This window comes from Coregonus lavaretus (genome assembly GCF_964263955.1).
Source record: "Coregonus lavaretus genome assembly, chromosome: 11".
Taxonomy (NCBI): Eukaryota; Metazoa; Chordata; class Actinopteri; order Salmoniformes; family Salmonidae; genus Coregonus; species Coregonus lavaretus.
Window position 1 is genome coordinate 3,724,440 of NC_139998.1, and position 18,721 is coordinate 3,743,160.

General features: G+C 44.2%; 1 protein-coding gene across 1 annotated transcript in view; it reads right to left on the bottom strand.

The window, feature by feature from the left end:
• Positions 1-1,586: 1,586 nt before the first annotated feature.
• Positions 1,587-18,721, bottom strand: part of LOC311137000 (LHFPL tetraspan subfamily member 3 protein-like) — a gene marked incomplete at both ends in the record, with an annotated part of 49,609 nt that continues 32,474 nt past the window's right edge. The window contains one exon of the mRNA XM_084171326.1: positions 1,587-1,840. Coding sequence (XP_084027452.1) covers positions 1,587-1,840 — 254 coding nt within the window. The remainder of the gene's footprint in view (positions 1,841-18,721) is intronic.

Sequence of the window (18,721 nt, forward strand, 5' to 3'; positions counted from 1 at the left end):
TCCAACTTGTTGTGTAATGTTTATGTCCAATGGCCGATGCCATAGACTTACATTAGAAGTGCCGTTTTACGTAGGCTCAACGTCAAATCACGTAGCTTTGATTGGACTGATCATGTCAACATCATACTTTCAAAATCTTAACTAGCAAGCTAGCAGATCCTCATGAATCAAGTTGACAATCTACTGGCAAATCCTTTTCAATCCTTGTCATATGAAGAGAAATTATGAAGAGGCACTTCTAATGTAACTCTATGGCAGCACCCAAGGGGCTGGAATTTGAGCTCTCCCCGTAGATTTTGCGATGACATAGTGTCCCCATGAGTGACAGAACACTGAGCCAATCACAGTGCAACTAGAGAACATTACCAACCCCTACGCTTCGTATTTTCTGTTGGCTGCCCCACCACCTCAGAAAGCACTGAGCTAGGCTGAAACACCTGCATTTTGGAGCTGCCTTAGTCAAGAAAGCAAAAAAGAGACCATGTTTGTATGTGGCTTTATTAACTGACTGATTTTCTGCCCCACCTGCCCTGAATGACAGGTCGCCACTGGTCATATTGCTATCTTGCACCAGGCAGGGAAATTCAAGGTAGCTATTATCAACCATGTAGCTAGCTACTAATAGCTATGTTAGCTAGCTACCTTGACATTGCTAACGTTAGCTACCTTTCTGGCTGACAACATGAATATTACAACAATGTATAAAAAATGTGTACCTGTTCTGAAGACATTATTGCTCAAATGGAATCGAGTTATCTTAAATCTTGTCCGTAACTGTTAACGCACAGTCTCAAATTTCCCGACAATGTTTCCCGACAACCTCTCCCGAAATGTGAGCAAGACAAAGGAGCTGATCGTGGACTACAGGAAAAGGAGGGCCGAACAGGCCCCCATTAACATCGATGGGGCTGTAGCGGAGCGGGTCGAGAGTTTCAAGTTCCTTCGTGTCCACATCACCAACAAACTATTGTGCAGAAAACACAGAGCCGGTCAAGTTGTATTGGAAAGCTGATAAGCAGACAATTCATCAGGTTGACGATGGAAATCTTACCATGAACTTTGTTTTCCATCACCAACTACATTTCAACATTTCATTTTTTATTAATTTCTGAAATGTTCTAAAAAGAAATGTGCACTTTGAAATTATGGGGTATTGTGTGTAGATCAGTGACACAAAATCAAAATGTAATCAACTTTAAATTCACAACAAAATGTGGAAAAAGTAAAGGGGTGTGAATACTTTCTGAAGGCACTGTATATGGTTCCACTTACCACTTTTTTTCTAAGAGTGTACTCTCATATATGTGTGTGTATGAGCATGCATCCGCACATGAGTGTGTGTGTGTGTCTCTGTGTGCTGTTTGTGTGCTGCTTGATTGCAGTGTATCCATAGTGTCTTCTACAGTCCTTATAGGACCCGCACAGCACATAATTTGCTCCAAAATGCTCCTATTGCTCCATCGTACCTTTATTTGGCTAGTTCCCTACCACTTTGGATCAAGACGTTGTCAAGTAACTAGCCAAATAAAGGTATGGTGGAGCAATAGTGTGTACCGGTCCTAATGCGTCCTAATGGACTCCATTGACTATTCTCCAGTATTACCCTTGCTCTCGGCCAGCAGTTCCTCGGTCATGAGTCCGTCCTGCCTGTTGCCCAGTACGAAGGCCAGGAAGGAGAGCATGAGGGCATTCAGGACCCCCATGATAGCCAGGATGTAAGCCCAGCGCATGGAGCACGCTCCCAGGCTGTACTTGTCTGTCTGCTCACCGCACATCCTCCGCACCTCGTCACTGTCCCAGCCATCAGGGTAGATTATACAGCCCATCACCAGACACACACCTGGAGGGGAGGAGAGGAGGAGGGGGGAGAAGGGGTGAAGGGAGGAGAGGAGTGGGGGAGGGAGGAACAGAAAGATGAAGAGTAGGGGTATAGTAGTGGGATTAGGAGGGTTAGGAGAGAGAGACAGAGAGAGAGAGAAAGAATGATAGAGAGAAAAAACAGATATTATTTCCAGTGCTTTATGTCTTTCCCCTTCTATCATCTCCTGTTTGCTATTAATTCATTAATCTATCGATCTCTCCAGACCTCTGCTCTCCTGGGGACCACAAGAGTTTCTATCTGCAAGCTCGCAAGGGGAAAGTGGATACCTAGTCAGTTGCACAGCAGCAACAACAAGGCTGAAAAGCTTCGCCAGAAGCTAAGAGTAACAGAAGGTTGATGGTATGAAATCATTCCTCCAAGGCCCTGCAGTCTTTCCCTGCTATCTTCTATATCTGTGATGGTCAGTGAACTGACAGTCCGGGCTGAGCTAGCCTGTTAGTTAGTCTTGTTTTGCTACATGAGTTCATATTCATACCCCCCTCTCAGAAACTCAATGCATAGTACACACACGCAAGCATGCACGCACACACACTGAAGAGACACAGACCATGCACAGATGTGCTGCTTTGAATTTGGCTTTCGCCCCTTCGCCTCTCCCTCTTCAATATTAAGTAGCTACTTCTTGATCGCGGTTTGGTTTTCGCCCAAGGGGAAGAATCTTCCTCATCTTCAATTTGGATGAGGTGTGTGTGCTGTGTGTGTGAGTGTGTGTGTGTGTGTGTGAGAGAGAGAGAGAGAGTGTGTGTGTGTGTGAGTGTGTGTGGGCGCGTGCTTGAGAGTGTGTGTGCGTGCATGCGTGAGAGTTTGTGTTTGTGTGTGCGTGAGAGTGTGTGTGTGTGCGTGCATGTGTTAGAGTGTGTGTGTGTGTGTGTGTGTGTGTGAGGTGACGCTGTGGCAGTAGAAGAAGGAGGTGGAAAAGGAGCTGACTGCACAATTACCCAGAATGCATTTCAACATTAATAATACAACACGTTCCTCCACCCCCACAACTTCTCTCACATCCCCTGACACTGTTTGTGTGTGTGTGTGTGTGTGTGTGTGTGTGTGTGTGTGTGTGGGGGGGCGGGGGGGTGTATGTGTGGGTGTGGGTGTGTGTGTGTATGTATGTGTTTTGTCTTCATGATACAGTGTAAATGTGGATGTGTATGTGAATTTGGACACTCATGCTCTCATCTCCTCCCTTTCCCTAAATCTTTCCTTTTGTACTCTGACCTTTCATCCTCTCCTTCCTCTCACGCCTTATGGAGGTGGAGGCACCAGACAGGCCGCCCGACACGGGAATCTCACGGGTCAGTTCGGGACAGCCCAGTTAGTGGACCCAACCTCCAGAACGCGAGGGGCCAGGTGATCGTGGTGGACGGCGTGCTGTTACCCGGGCTAAGTGAGTCGCACTACCCACACTTTGCCATCAAGCGTAATTTATTGTATCAGATAGTAAAGCACAATGGGGAGACGAAAGACTTGTTGTTCATACCCACCCAGTATGTTAGAACTGTCTTGCAGCTCGCCCACACCCACCTGCTTGGGGCACACCTGGGGATGGCGAAAACCAGGGAGCGGATTGTGAATCCATTCCACTGGCCCGGAGTCAAGCGTGCCGTGTAGGACTACTGCCGTACCTGCCCGGAGTGCCAGATCACAGCCCAGAGGGCACATTATAGAAACCCTTTGGTTCCCTTACCCATTATAGGGGTGCCGTTTGAGCGGATGGCAATGGATCTGGTGGGTCCGTTGGTGAAGACCACAAGGGGACGCCACCCGGTATCCAGAGGCGATCCCGTTACGTACGGCAGCAGCAAAAGGTATCGCACGGGAGCTCTTCCATTTATTCAGCCGGGTGGGTATTTCACGGGAAATCCTGACGGACCAGGGAACTGCATTCATGTCTCGTATAATGAAAGATGTCTGCAATATGTTACGAATCAAACAGGTGTGGACCAGTGTGTACCATCCACAAACGGATGGGCACATGGCCCAGGCGCAATGCGCCCAGGAGCAAGTATACAACCGGGGGGCCCAACCACGAGAGTTCCACCCGGGTGAGAAGGTCTTGGTGCTGATCCCCACAACAGAGAAAAAATTCCTGGCTATGTGGCATGGGCCCTACGACATCGTCGAACGGGTAGGCAACGTCAATTATAAGGTCCGCCAACTGGGGCAGAGAAAACTACTCCATGTGAACCAACTGAAGAAGTGGCACGCACGAGATGCGCTGTGTGCAATGTGGACCCGGCCCCAGCAGAACCCGCCCTCTGTCGAAGTTTCCATGGGGGAAGGCAAGATACGTCAGCACCCTGGACCTGACGAAGGGGTACTGGCAGGTGCCACTGCCAGCGGCCTCCCGGGAGAAGACGCCTTCTCCACCTCGGGGGAGGGGGGGGGGCTATACCACTACTGGGTTCTTCCTTTCGGACTCTACAGGGACCCAGCGACCTTCCAGCGATTCATAGACCGTGTCCTGCGCCCGCACCGTGAGTATGCTGCTGCGAATTTGGATGATATAATCGTGCACAGTGACAGTTGGGAGTCCCATCTCTGTAGGTTACAGGCGGTGGTGGATGCGCAAAGGGATGCAGGGCTGACCGCAAACCCCCACAAGTGCAAGCTGGGCTATGCAGAGGTGGAGTACCTGGGCTATCGAATCGGGCGGGGAAATGTGAAGCCCCAAGAAAGATTAAGGAATGGCCGGTCCCCCGAACCAAGAGGCAGGTGAAGTCGTTCCTGGGTTTATCAGGCTACTACAGTCGTTTTGTACCTAACTTTGCTGCAATAGCTTCTCCCCTCACAGTCATGACAAAGGCACGCCTACCCAAGACAGTGGGGTGGACGGAGGACACAGACGGCATTCCAGGCCCTGAAGGATGTGCTATGTTCGCACCCAGTACTCGTCACCCCAGACGGGGAGGTCTACCCCGGGGGTTGGTGATAGAGGGGAGGTATGTGCCGTGACGTTGGCTCCCTCTGCTGGGAGTACACGGGCTGGGCACCCCGACGCTGATGGGCCAAGTAGAGGTAATTAGGGGAGAGTGCCAGCCAGCTGTGCGGGCCACATAAAGGGAGCACCATGGTACACCGCGAGGAGGACAAGACAAAGAGAGAGGCAAGGAGTGCACCGGCGAAGGGGAATGAAGCTCCTGGAGGCACGGAGCCGAGTGTGAAAAGAAGTACAGAGCCAACCCTGAATGATTTTGTTGTTATCTTTATTTTTGTTGCCTAGTAAAGTTGTGTTTTTCTGACTAGAACCTCCCTGTTTCTGTGTCCATCTCTGCACGCTCAACCCAACACCCCACGGTTTACCACAAACGAAACGTCAACGTTCTCCGATATCTGTTGAAAACCCGTAGGTCCAATATGGGGCGTATCCCCCCCCCCCCCCCCCTTTTTGGGAACCAGGAAGTAATGAGAGTTGCTGGTACTATTCTGATTGCCCTTTTGCTCAACATAGAGCAGATCTCCTCTAGTATTCGACGTTTGCTACTGAAAGCACCACTCCGTTGAATGAGGTTTTCTTTCTGGCAAACTGACGCCTGTACCTTCTCGTAAACGTGGACAGGACCCATAAGTGAGCGAAAGAACGAGTAATTGAAATATAACAGAACAGAGCTTCTCCTAGCTTCTTCCTTTCCTCTCTTCTCCTCTCCTTCCAGTCCATCTGGCTCTGACTGTCAAAACCCATTTACACAAGGAGAGCAAGGAGAGAGTTCAGGTGGATCTACTGACTGTTATCAGCCTGGGATGGAAGGAGAGAGTTCAGTTGTATCTAATGCTGTCAGAGGGATGGCTGAATAAGTGCAGAGTGGACTAAGCCGTTTCCACATCAGGGGTTGATGAAGGGAACGAGACTAGCTGAAAGGCACTGACTTTGTACCCTTTTCACACTACTGAGCAGAGCAAAGCCAAGCTAAGCTGTACTGCACCAGTCTGGTTATGCCCTAGTTGCTGGAACCGCGCTGGACAAAGTGAAAAGAGAGCTGTTAAGGGAGAGGAGCTGTCCATTGTGCTGAAAAGTAGGGAAGCAACCTATGCACTGGGCTGTCCACGTTGCTGGGTGTGCTACACAGGAGAATAGGAGATGTCACTTGGCCTAAAGGGTTTGTGAAAAGGTATTAAGAGATGACAAAGCTTAAAATACAATCATGCGTTAGTAATACCAGCATTTGTCAGATTGAAGGGGATATTACTCAAGGGCATAGTCTACTTTGACTAAGATTATGATTTTTTTTAGATTATGATGTCATCAAGTTACTACAATTGCATAAGTATATGTATGACTTCAATCTTCAGTCTCATGAATGTATTTATTTCAAAGCTGAGAAAAGCTCTGGGGTTTCTCTCCTTGGATTTGGCTTTGTCTTGTCACTGACATGAATATTACATTGTGGCAATGGGGAGAGGGGGAAAGGGAGAGGGGGAAAGGTACACATAGCTAGAGTGCTACTGGTACAGGTGTGAAAATGGAGAGAGAGAGAGAGAGAGAGAGAGAGAGAGAGAGAGAGAGAGAGAGAGAGAGAGAGAGAGATTTAATTGCTATAGAAACAATGGTGAACACACCATTCAGTCTGGTTTAAAAAGGCTATTTAGCACAACTAGGGGGCAACACTGAGTTACTTTCCCATTTTACACACACACCTTTCCCATCTCCTGTCTCTTGAGACACCATGTCATAACAGGAACAGAAGGGGAGCACATGTCAAACACACTGTAACAACACACACACACAAACGCACGCATAAGCACACACACACACAAAGACACACACACACACGCACACACACACACACACACACACACTGTATCAACCCAGAAACACTACAATCCACAGCTATACAATGCAGCACCTGCCACAGCCAGCACCCAGCAGCTCCATTCTAACATTTAAACAGCAGCACAGCACCAATCTGCCTTATAGCTCTGTTACATAACATAATAACAAAACCAAGGCTTAATCACAAACCACTAAGACACAATAACAACAACAGTTAAACATGCAACGAAAATGACAATGCTTAGTCCAGATTTTGGGATAGAGGGTTTAATTGGGGGGTTTAAACACACTGTAGGAAGTGACAGAGTTGACAACTGGTTGTAATCTGGTTATACTGTAATTGCATCATTTCAACCAGGGTTCTCTCTCTCAATCCCAATCCCACTGCTTCAAGTCGCTTTGTGCAGAAATTATGGGGAATTGGGGATATATTAAAGTGATTCTAAATAACACTGTTTGTTGTAGTAGATCTATTAAATAATCTCAGAACAAAAAACCAAATATCTTGTGCGCTAGTTATATTTTGTTTCTAAATGAAAGTCTGACATTAGAAATTAAGTAAATCCTATACCACTAGCTAAAACATACAGTACTGTAGTACAGTTGACATCAGTGTTTATTTGTTCAAGTGTTTCATTACTGTAAGTACATCTGAATGTGAAGACTGACCCTTCATCTACAGAGTAATATTCGGGATGGATGAGTTATGCAATGAGTCATAGCAACAGCATCAGCACCACCTGACTGCATGCAGCTGTCGATCAAAGAGGATGTTAACTGATGGCATTTTCTCCTCATTTAGCTTTGCCCTTTTCTCTCTGTTCTGTTCCCTTGAGAGCAAGACGAGAGAGAGAGAGAGAGAGAGAGAGAGAGAGAGAGAGAGAGAGAGAGAGAGAGAGAGAGAGAAATAACTACGTAGAGAAATGTAAATGAGCAATTAGAAAGTGCTAGAGAGGGCAAAAAGAGAGAGAGGTGGTGGAAACAGAGAGAGGGAGTGATAGAGAGAGAGAGACAGGAAAGGGAAGAGTGAGAGAGAGCACCTGCGGGGAGTGGCGTCCTCTGTGTGGCTCACAGCACGTTCCCTGGATGGTACAATACCACTATGCATGTCACACACATACACACACACACACGTCATCATGACTCTGGCTGCCATATGACTCAGCCTTGAGCCCAGAGCCCTTTGGCCCAAAGAGGCTTTTCTCAGGCACCCAGCTGGAAACACTGGGACCTTGGGATTGGAAAACTGGGCTGTGTCTGAACATTTTACTAGCTAAATCCGTACATTATCCCTTGTTTCCTCAATTTCTTTCAAAGCTCAAAGCTTATCCTCCAATGTGGAGGAAACAATGATGGAGGAGCCAATCATTTGGCTAGTAGTGTTTTCAGACACAGCCCTGGAATGGTAAAACTAATTTGGCTAACAGGATCTTGTGTAAGTGATCCAGAGATTGTTGTGATTTAAGATGGGAAGAAGGGAGGGTAACCAGGGAGGGAGGGAGGTAGGGAGAGAGGGAGGTTGAGATAGAGGAGATGAGAGACGGATGGAGAGAGAGAGAGGGATGGGAAGGGAGGAAAACCAGGGAGGAACTGAGGGATGGAGGGATGTTTGAAAGCAAGACAGGTGTAGACCTTACCGTGAAATACTTACGAGCTCTTTCCCAAAAATGCAGAGTTAAAAAGTAAGAAAAGATTACCAAATAATAAGAAAAAAGGAAATAGTAACACAATAAAATAACAATAACGAGGCTATATACAAGGAGGACGGGTACCACAAAATGTCAGGTCACGGAAGTCTGGAACTATCCTATCAACATCCTTTCAAAACTGGTTGAATGGCTACAGTTGAAGTCGGAAGTTTACATACACCTTAGACAAATACATTTAAACTCAGTTTTTCACAATTCCTGACATTTAATCCTAGTAAAAATTCCCTCAGTTAGGATCACCACTTTATTTTCATAATGTGAAATGTCAGAATAATAGTAGAGAGAATGATTTATTTCAGCTTTTATTTCTTTCATCATATTCCAAGTGGATCAGAAGTTTACATACACTCAATTAGTATTTGGTAGCATTGCCTTTACATTGTTTAACTTGCGTGAAACGTTTCCGGTAGCCTTCCACAAGCTTCCCACAATAAGTTGTGTGAATTTTGGCCCATTCCTCCTGACAAGGCTGGTGTAACTGAATCAGGTTTGTAGGCCTCCTTGCTCGCACACGCTTTTTCAGTTCTGCCCACAAATGTTCTATAGGATTGAGGTCAGGGCTTTGTGATGGCCACTCCAATACCTTGACCTTGTTGTCCTTAAGCCGTTTTGCCACAACTTTGGAAGTATTCTTGGGGTCATTGTCCATTTGGAAGACCCATTTGCGACCAAGCTTTAACTTCGGTTTTGGAGCAGTGGCTTCTTCCTTGCTGAGCGGCCTTTCAGGTTATGTTGATATAGGACTTGTTTTACTGTGGATATAGATAATTTTGTACCTGTTTCCTCCAGCATCTTCACAAGGTCCTTTGCTGTTGTTCTGGGATTGATTTGCACTTTTCGCACCAAAGTACATTCATCTCTAGGAGACAGAATGCGTCTCCTTCCTGAGCGGTATGACGGCTGCGTGGTCCCATGGTGTTTATACTTGCGTACTATTGTTTGTACAGATGAACGTGGTACCTTCAGGCATTTGGAAATTGCTCCCAAGGATGAACCAGACCTTTGGAGGTCTACAATATTTTGTCTGAGGTCTTGGCTGATTTCTTTTGATTTTCCCATGATGTCAAGCAAAGAGGCACTGAGTTTCAAGGTAGGCCTTGAAATACATCCACAGGTACACCTCCAATTGACTCAAATTATGTCAATTAGCCTATGAGAAGCTGCCATGACATCATTTTCTGGAATTTTCCAAGCTGTTTAAAGGCACAGTCAACTTAGTGTATGTAAACTTCTGACCCACCGGAATTGTGATACAGTGAATTATAAGTGAAATAATCTGTCTGTGAACAATTGTTGGAAAAATTACTTGTGTCATACACAAAGTAGATGTCCTAACCGACTTGCCAAAACTATAGTTTGTTAACTATAAATTTGTGGAGTGGTTGAAAAACAAGTTTTAATGACTCCAACCTAAGTATATGTAAACTACCGACTTCATCTGTAGTTTTACCCCTTTAAGCACCTGCAATTTACCACTGGTGATATAAATTACACAGTAAACGAGAATTGCCTCCAACCACATAATTAGAATTTTGAATCATTTAGTCCAGACAATTTTTTTACTTTGAAGTGAAAAATCTCAATTTCAGATATTTCTTTTGGGTCCTGTGCAGTTGTGAATCAAACAAATGTCATGTTTAAGATGAGGGAGGAGGATAATTTTTTTAATGAGCATGGCCTTATTTCTATTACAGCATATTGGATGACTGTCATTCATATTCCATTCACCCAGTTCAATGTAACATCAATAGGTTTAGGCTACTACATGATACGAAAAATGTTCCCTATACCCATCATGAGGTTGCTACAACCTAGTGTATGAATGAAAGTTTACAACGTAGGTGCACACAGGTCGAGAGAAAGATTTGAGGTGACAGACAGTGACACATGGACAGACAGTGACATATTCAATATCGCCTTGCACACTCTTGCCTGCATCTAGCTGATTTAGGGTGTAATCATTAGCCCAACAGTTGCAAACGAGAGTTTCTATTGGACAAATTCAGATATGTTTATCCCTGTTTCGTTCCGTTTGCTTCAGTTTAAGAAACAGAATTGGCGGAATGAATACACCCCTGATCACACGCAAACAGTTCACTTTCATAGCCACATACAAACAGCTCATTATATTCCTTCTCGAATCTAAGCGCTCTCCTCTCACCTTTTCCCTTCGCTTGTGGACTTCAATGCACAACACATCAGCTGTCTGTGACCAGGCAAAAAAAGCTTTCCAAGCCAAACCTTCATATCATAACTGCTACACACAGCCCACATTGTTGTCACCATATTAACTAAAGTAACGTCATAGTCAACATAGCTAATATAACTAATTCCTCTGGAAGTTGTCATAATTACTGTATAAGTCTTTGGAAGGGGTGAGAACCATGAGCCTCCTAGGTTTTGTATTGAAGTCAATGTACCCAGAGGAGGACGGAAGCTAGCTGTCCTCCGGCTACACCATGGTGCTACCCTATAGAGTGCTGTTGAGGCTACTGTAGACCTTCATTGCAAAACAGTGTGTTTTAATCAATCATTTGGTGACGTGAATATACAGTATTTTGTATAGTTTTATCTAAAAAGTATAACTTTTTAAATGTTTCACTATTTTTATTTTTATGAAATTCACTGAGGAGGATGGTCCTCCCCTTCCTCCTCTGAGGAGCCTCCACTGGTGTGTGTGCGTGCATGTGCGTACATGTCTTCTCATGTCTTGTATGTGTGTGGATGTGTGTATGACTATGCGTGCGTGCATGCGTTCATGCCTGCCTGCTTGCCTGCGTCCATGTGTGTGTGTGAGCATCTCTCTCTCTCTGCAGGGCTCAGTAGCTGTGTTCTCCTCATCTCTGTATCATCTGCAGCAGTACATCTAAGTAGCCATGAAATGGGATTATGATCAAATCAAGGTTTATTTGTTGCTTACACAGATTAGCAGATGTTAAAGCAGGTGAAGCAAAATGCTTGTGTTTCTAGCTCCTGCAGTACAGTAAATGTCTAACAGTACAATACTAATACACTAAAAATAAAAAAAGAGAGAAACAAGAAATTAAGAAATATCAGAATGAGCAATGTCCCCCACAATTTCCCACTCTCCCATACCGAATAGCATGAAGCCACAGGGCTCTTCTCGCAGGCTCCATTTCCCTACGTGGGATCATTGCGAACCATAGGTTTGAGATCTTTTTCGGCATGTTTTGTTATTTACGGCGAAGTTGGCTCTTTTACACTGGGATCAATGGGAAAGAATGTTTGTTTTTCCCAATTTGTGGGCGTGGTCGAGGGTAATTCCTTATTATTACCTGAATATCGACTCGGCGTATGGACAATGTATAAGTATGAACAGCAGTAGTTATATAGGAGGAGAATACAGTATGTACATATAAAATGAGTAATCCATTTCTTAATTTCTTAGAGATAAAATAAAATGTCAACAGAATAATGTTGCAGGAATGCTAATCTTATCTGTATCTAACTACAGAAACAATTTCAGAACAATAAACATGATTAAAGTGACCAGTGTTCAATGACTCTATGTACCTGCACAGCTCCCACTGTCCTTTGTGGAGCACAGCTATCTCTGTTTAAATAGCTGTGAAAAAACATAATCATACACACACACACACACACACACACGCACACGCACACACACACACACATATACACACACCTCTATCTCTCACAGCATTTGGACTGCCATTACATCTACTGTATGTCACGCCACCGCTGTTTTTAACATAATTTGTTACATCTTGCGGTGACACATCCTCTTTGTGCTGATAAATAAATGTACATGTTTACTTAACAGACAACATGAATATTCACTAGTGTATGAAATGCCCTAAGGCTGTCAGGGTGGCATTTAAGGTAAAAACAAAAAATGTCTCTGGGTGATAAATGTATTATTCTGAACTTGCTGTATTATTTTGGGGAGACAGATTTGATCCCTGTGGGGATTTGTATTATTATGAATATTTATCTGTGTAGCCGGACGGTGTTACAAATGTTCTTCTCCCAAAGCCACAGGAGCCACAGGAGCCACAGGTGCAATGCTGACCCACATGTGGCCAAAGCACAACGAAGCAAAATGACAACAGTTTGTTCCCTAGTGTTTTTCATTAGGTATGACACAGTTGGCTTCCTGGCATGGAAAGTATGACCTCTCCCTAGAGCATTTGCCCTCTAGACTCTAGAAGATGTCCCTGTTTGTCCCTGGTGTCTGGCATGGTCTGACCTGTCTAGGACCTCCAGGCATAGGGACTCAAAGAGTCTGGCTACAGAGGAAAACTGGATTACTGGATGAGTCACTCCCTGGAGGTGCCACACTGCATGCCCAGACTGTGGGGGAGTAGTGGGAGCTGGGTGCTTGTGGCTGTGGGGCTCAGTTGGTAAATGCATGTTGGTAAAAGTGTGGCTCTACCAGCAATGCCAAGGTTGTGGGTTCAATTCCTTCAGGGATCACATACACATACAGTGCCTTACAAAAGTATTCATCCCCCTTGGTGTTTTTCCTATATTGTTGCATTACAACCTGTAATTTTAAATTGATTTTTATTTGGATTTCATGTAATGGACATACACAAAATATTCCAAATTGGTGAAGTGAATTGAAAAAATAACTTGTTTCAAAAGATTCCGTCCATAGGACCACTTTAAGCCGTACACTCCACAGAGCTAGGCTTTACAAAAGAGTGGCCCAAAAAAAGCCATTGCAAAAAATAACACGTTTGGTGTTCGCCAAAAGCCATGTGGGAAACTCCTCAAACATATGGAAGAAGGTACTCGGGTCAGATTATTCTAAAATTGAAATTGAGAAAACGCTATGTCTGACGCAAACCCAACATCTCTCATCCCCCCGAGAACACCATCCCCACAGTGAAGCATGGTTTTGGCAGCATCATGCTGTGGGGATGTTTTTAATCGGCAGGGACTGGGAAACTGGTCAGAATTGAAGGAATGATGGATGGTGCTAAATACAGGGAAATTCTTGATGGAAACCTGTTTCAGTCTTCCAGAGATTTGAGACTGTGGCAGAGGTTCACTTTCCAGCAGGACAATGACCCTAAGCACACTGCTAAAGCAACACGTGAGTGGTTTAAGGGGAAACATTTAAATGTCTTGGAATGGCCTAGTCAAAGCCCAGACCTCAATCCAATTGAGAATCTGTGGTATGACTTAAAGATTGCTGTACACCAGCAGAACCCATCCAACTTGATGGAGCTGGAGATGTTTTGCCTTGAAGAATGGGCAAAAATCCCAGTGACTAGATGTGCCAAGCTTATAGAGATATACCTCAACAGACTTGCAGCTGTAATTGCTGCAAAAGGTGGCTCTACAAAGTATTGTCTTTGGGGGGGTGAATAGTTATGCACGCTCAAGTTTTCAGTTTTTTTGTCTTTTTTCATGTTTGTTTCACAATATAAAATATTTTGCATCTTCAAAGTGGTAGGCATGTTGTGTAAATCAAATGATACAAACCCCAAAAAAATCCATTTTAATTCCAGGTTGTAAGGCAGCAAAATAGGAAAAATGCCAAGGGGGGTGAATCCTTTCGCAAGCCAATGTACTATGAGGCTGGATGAGGATGTCCTAAAATGCACTCCATACTGTGAGAATAGAACCAGCTCCCTCTGCTCACTCACTCTGGACAATGAAGATGAATCAGTAGATCCCCAGTCAGACTAAGCCAAGTCCCAGGAAAGATAACGATGGGGTGCTGCTTGGCAGCAGACGATTATGGGCCATAATTGAGGAGAAGATAAATGGAGCAATTTAGATCATGCAGTAAGTAAAGACAGTTAATGACGTGTGGAGAGATCGAGGAGCTCAGAGGAAATCGAGAGAGAGCTTGCAGGCTTTAACTGAAAGCCCTTACTGTCAACATCATCATGTATTTTTTGCCAAGCCAGCAACATAATGCCTGCAGCAGCCTAGCAACCTAACATCAATTCAGGGATTATGTTCAGCTAGGAAACAGTTGATTCCATCACCACCTCATCTCTGATAGACCCTTTGTGTTTGGACTGAGTCAGGGTAAGTGTGTGGGGTGGGGTGTAGGGATGTGACAAATGTAAAAAAAATAACTTTAAAAAATTCGTTTAAACTGCCATTTTCTTTATCGTTTAAACTTCTAAACAAAATTTTAAAAAAATTCAATTACGTGAATTCACAATTCAGATATGGTACTGCGTATGACCGTGCGATGGACATTTTCATGTTTGTGCTTTTCTAATAACCAATTTCTGTGTTCATGCAAGTGTCTGATTGAACGTGCCTGGGAGGAATCCTCACTATCAGTATAAGCAATTTGGCATTACGCCCAGAACCTTGTTTTGAGAACGAAAGGGATATCTCAGTTTCAAGGTCTCAGCTTGGAGAGAAGAAGCCTCATGAGGTATTGGTCTGTCACATGCATGGACCGGTATTGGTTGGTCACATGCATGAACCAAACGCTAATGATGAATTCATTTTGAATAATGAATAAGCTAAATCATGCAAATGTAACTTGTCTGTGTAAGCAGTATTTAAGCAAACTAACGGGACTGCCCCGTTGGAGCTCACTTCAGACCGGTACTTTATGCATCTAAGTTTGATTGTGACCTCTCCAGCTTGCTGTTAATAAACAATGATTAATTTAAGATTGACTTCGAGTGTCCCGGTATAGAATTTCCATGGCAACCGCTAGGAGGCAATGCAGTTCAATGCAGCAAGTAGTCCTGGCTACCTACCAGATGGCACTCACCTGTCTTCCACCCACTGAACAACGATGATATTAATGCCGTTATAGGTTCTCTGTTGTGTGCCTCTCCTCCATGTTCTCAGTTGTCAGTACATGGGACTTCATGTCCCACTTCTCATTAATGTGATGGTTTGTTGCAGTGATGTATGACAGCGTGTTCATAGACGTACAACAATCTGTTGTTAATGCCACGTATGGTGTTTGAGAGCTCGCGCTTTGTACTTGCAGAGTAATCATTGTACAATTTCTCCATCAGAGCTGTCACGGTTTTTCGACATGGCATGTTGAAGTCTGGTTGTAGATATGCCATTGACAATGGCTGCATATCAACTGCAATCATTTCTGGAATCAGCTCTGTGATTTTCTCACTCCGTCCCTTATCGCACTGTTTGCATTTCATCAACTTCTCATTTAACTTCTCAAAGTATTGCCATACAGGTCTTTGCTGCTATCGCTTCCCTGTCTCACTCTCTGCCATTTTCCCAACTGTTAACGACGATGACGTGTGAGTGCTTTATGTCCGTGACAAATCATTTGAAAGATGCATATCTCTAACGGTCGTCCCCAGCGTGAATTGTTTTATGCACGTGATGTCAGAATGCACTCACTGTTCCAAAATGTGATTGTTACGCAACAGGGCAGTTAACATGAGCTGCCTGCTAATTATCTATAGGCTATGTTTCAACTTGTCAATTTCAAATTATTTTCTAACAAGTTTTATTTTCTAACAACAGTTTGAATTGAGGTGTGTTACGCCTCCTCATTAATTCACATAGAAGTAGCCAATTTCACTGTTGCGGACAATTTATGTTTGAGGCTTTACTGAGCCGGACAAACTCTTCTAGGAGAGCCCTTCCCCATTTTTTCCACTCATCAAGTATGCAGACATTTGCGCAGTCTGGCAAATTTTCTGGCTGGCGCTCGCATTGTTGCGTTGTTGTTTTCCAAATAATAACTTTGGACATGTGTGTGTTCCTATCAAAGTAAGTGTTTTATTTTCTGTATATCGTGTTTTCGTTTCTACCGTAGCATACAGTATGTATGTACAGTGGGGAGAACAAGTATTTGATACACTGCCGATTTTGCAGGTTTTCCTTTCTTACAAAGCATGTAGAGGTCTGTAATTTTTATCATAGGTACACTTCAACTGTGAGAGACGGAATCTAAAACAAAAATCCAGAAAATCACATCGTATCATTTTTAAGTAATTCATTTGCATTTTATTGCATGAAATAAGTATTTGATACATCAGAAAAGCAGAACTTAATATTTGATACAGAAACCTTTGTTTGCAATTACAGAGATCATACGTTTCCTGTAGGTCTTGACCAGGTTTGCACACACTGCAGCAGGGATTTTGGCCCACTCCTCCATACAGACCTTCTCCAGATCCTTCAGGTTTCGGGGCTGTTGCTGGGCAATACGGACTTTCAGCTCCCTCCAAAGATGTTCTATTGGGTTCAGGTCTGGAGACTGGCTAGGCCACTCCAGGACCTTGAGATGCTTCTTACGGAGCCACTCCTTAGTTGCCCTGGCTGTGTGGCTGTGTCGTTGTCATGCTGGAAGACCCAGCCACGACCCATCTTCAATGCTCTTACTGAGGGAAGGAGGTTGTTGGCCAAGATCTCGCGATACATGGCCCCATCCATCCTCCCCTCAATACGGTGCAGTCGTCCTGTCCCCTTTGCAGAAAAGCATCCCCAAAGAATGATGTTTCCACCTCCATGCTTCACGGTTGGGATGGTGTTCTTGGGGTTGTACTCATCCTTCTTCTTCCTCCAAACACGGCGAGTGGAGTTTAGACCAAAAAGCTCTATTTTTGTCTCATCAGACCACATGACCTTCTCCCATTCCTCCTCTGGATCATCCAGATGGTCATTGGATAACTTCAGAAGGGCCTGGACATGCGCTGGCTTGAGCAGGGGGACCTTGCGTTTGCTGCAGGATTTTAATCCATGACGGCGTAGTGTGTTACTAATGGTTTTCTTTGAGACTGTGGTCCCAGCTCTCTTCAGGTCATTGACCAGGTCTTGCCTAGTAGTTCTGGGCTGATCCCTCACCTTCCTCATGATCATTGATGCCCCACGAGGTGAGATCTTGCATGGAGCACCAGACCGAGGATGATTGACCGTCATCTTGAACTTCTTCCATTTTCTAATAATTGCGCCAACAGTTGTTGCCTTCTCACCAAGCTGCTTAACTATTGTCCTGTAGCCCATCCCAGCCTTGTGCAGGTCTACAATTTTATCCCTGATGTCCTTACACAGCTCTCTGGTCTTGGCCATTGTGGAGAGGTTGGAGTCTGTTTGATTGAGTGTGTGGACAGGTGTCTTTTATACAGGTAACGCGTTCAAACAGGTGCAGTTAATACAGGTAATGAGTGGAGAACAGGAGGGCTTCTTAAAGAAAAATGAACAGGTCTGTGAGAGCCGGAATTCTTACTGGTTGGTAGGTGATCAAATACTTATGTCATGCAATAAAATGCAAATTAATTACTTTAAAATCATACAATGTGATTTTCTGGAATTTTGTTTTAGATTCCGTCTCTCACAGTTGAAGTGTACCTATGATAAAAATTACAGACCTCTACATGCTTTGTAAGTAGGAAAACCTGCAAAATCGGCAGTGTATCAAATACTTGTTCTCCCAACTGTATTTAACGTTATGTATAAACTCCCGAGTGGCGCAGTGGTCTAAGGCGCTGCATCGCAGTGCTAGCCGTGCCACTAGAGATCTTGGTTCGAATCCAGGCTCTGTTGTAGCCGGTCGTGACCGGGAGACCCATGGGGCGGTTCACAATTGGCCCAGGGTATGGGAGGGAATGGCGGGCAGGGATGTACCTCAGTTGGTAGAGCATGGCGTTTGCAATGCCAGGGTTGTGGGTTTGATTCCCACGGGGGGCCAGTATATAATTGTAAGTATTTTAGCAGACGCTCTGGATAAGAGCGTCTGCTAAAATGTTAATGTATTCACGTTTCCAAGTACTGGTTGGCAATTAATACATTCCGATTATTGCATAGATTGTAATGGACACCTATAATGTGTGTAAATACTTTTTTGAAGGTTGTACTGATTATAATGAGCTAATGCTAAGCTATTTGCCAGCTATGTGTTGCACCATGTTTGTTGACATTATACAATGCATTCTGGGTGTCACGTAAACATCTGTTAGACCAAAGACGCTATAATGAGGTGAAGAAATGGTTCACTCATCGTTCGAATAAACTTCCGGAAGTGAAGGATCGTAGACGACAGCCCATTAGATTTGGCATGCAGAGTAAAAAAATGTTTCCTTTTATCTTTGTCAAAGTTGATAGTTTCAGTACAGTTTAAGTTTTTCAAAAGGATTTGTTAATTATTTTATTTCTGTTTACTAAATTGTTTTTTCATGATTACTCTTCATTTTAGTTTACTATAATAACCTTGGACTGGATATTTGCCAATAAAACCGAAGGGTGTGTGAGTCGATTTACTCTTCGTCTCAGTCTCATCAGGACACCAGCTCGTCTTCCGCGTTTACAATTCCTGCGCTTTTGTAGTCCAAACAAAGGAATAGGAAACAAGGGAAAGGGTGAGTTGGAGTGTAACTCGAAATTGAGGTTAGTAACTGTTGATCTGATGTCCAAAAGTGT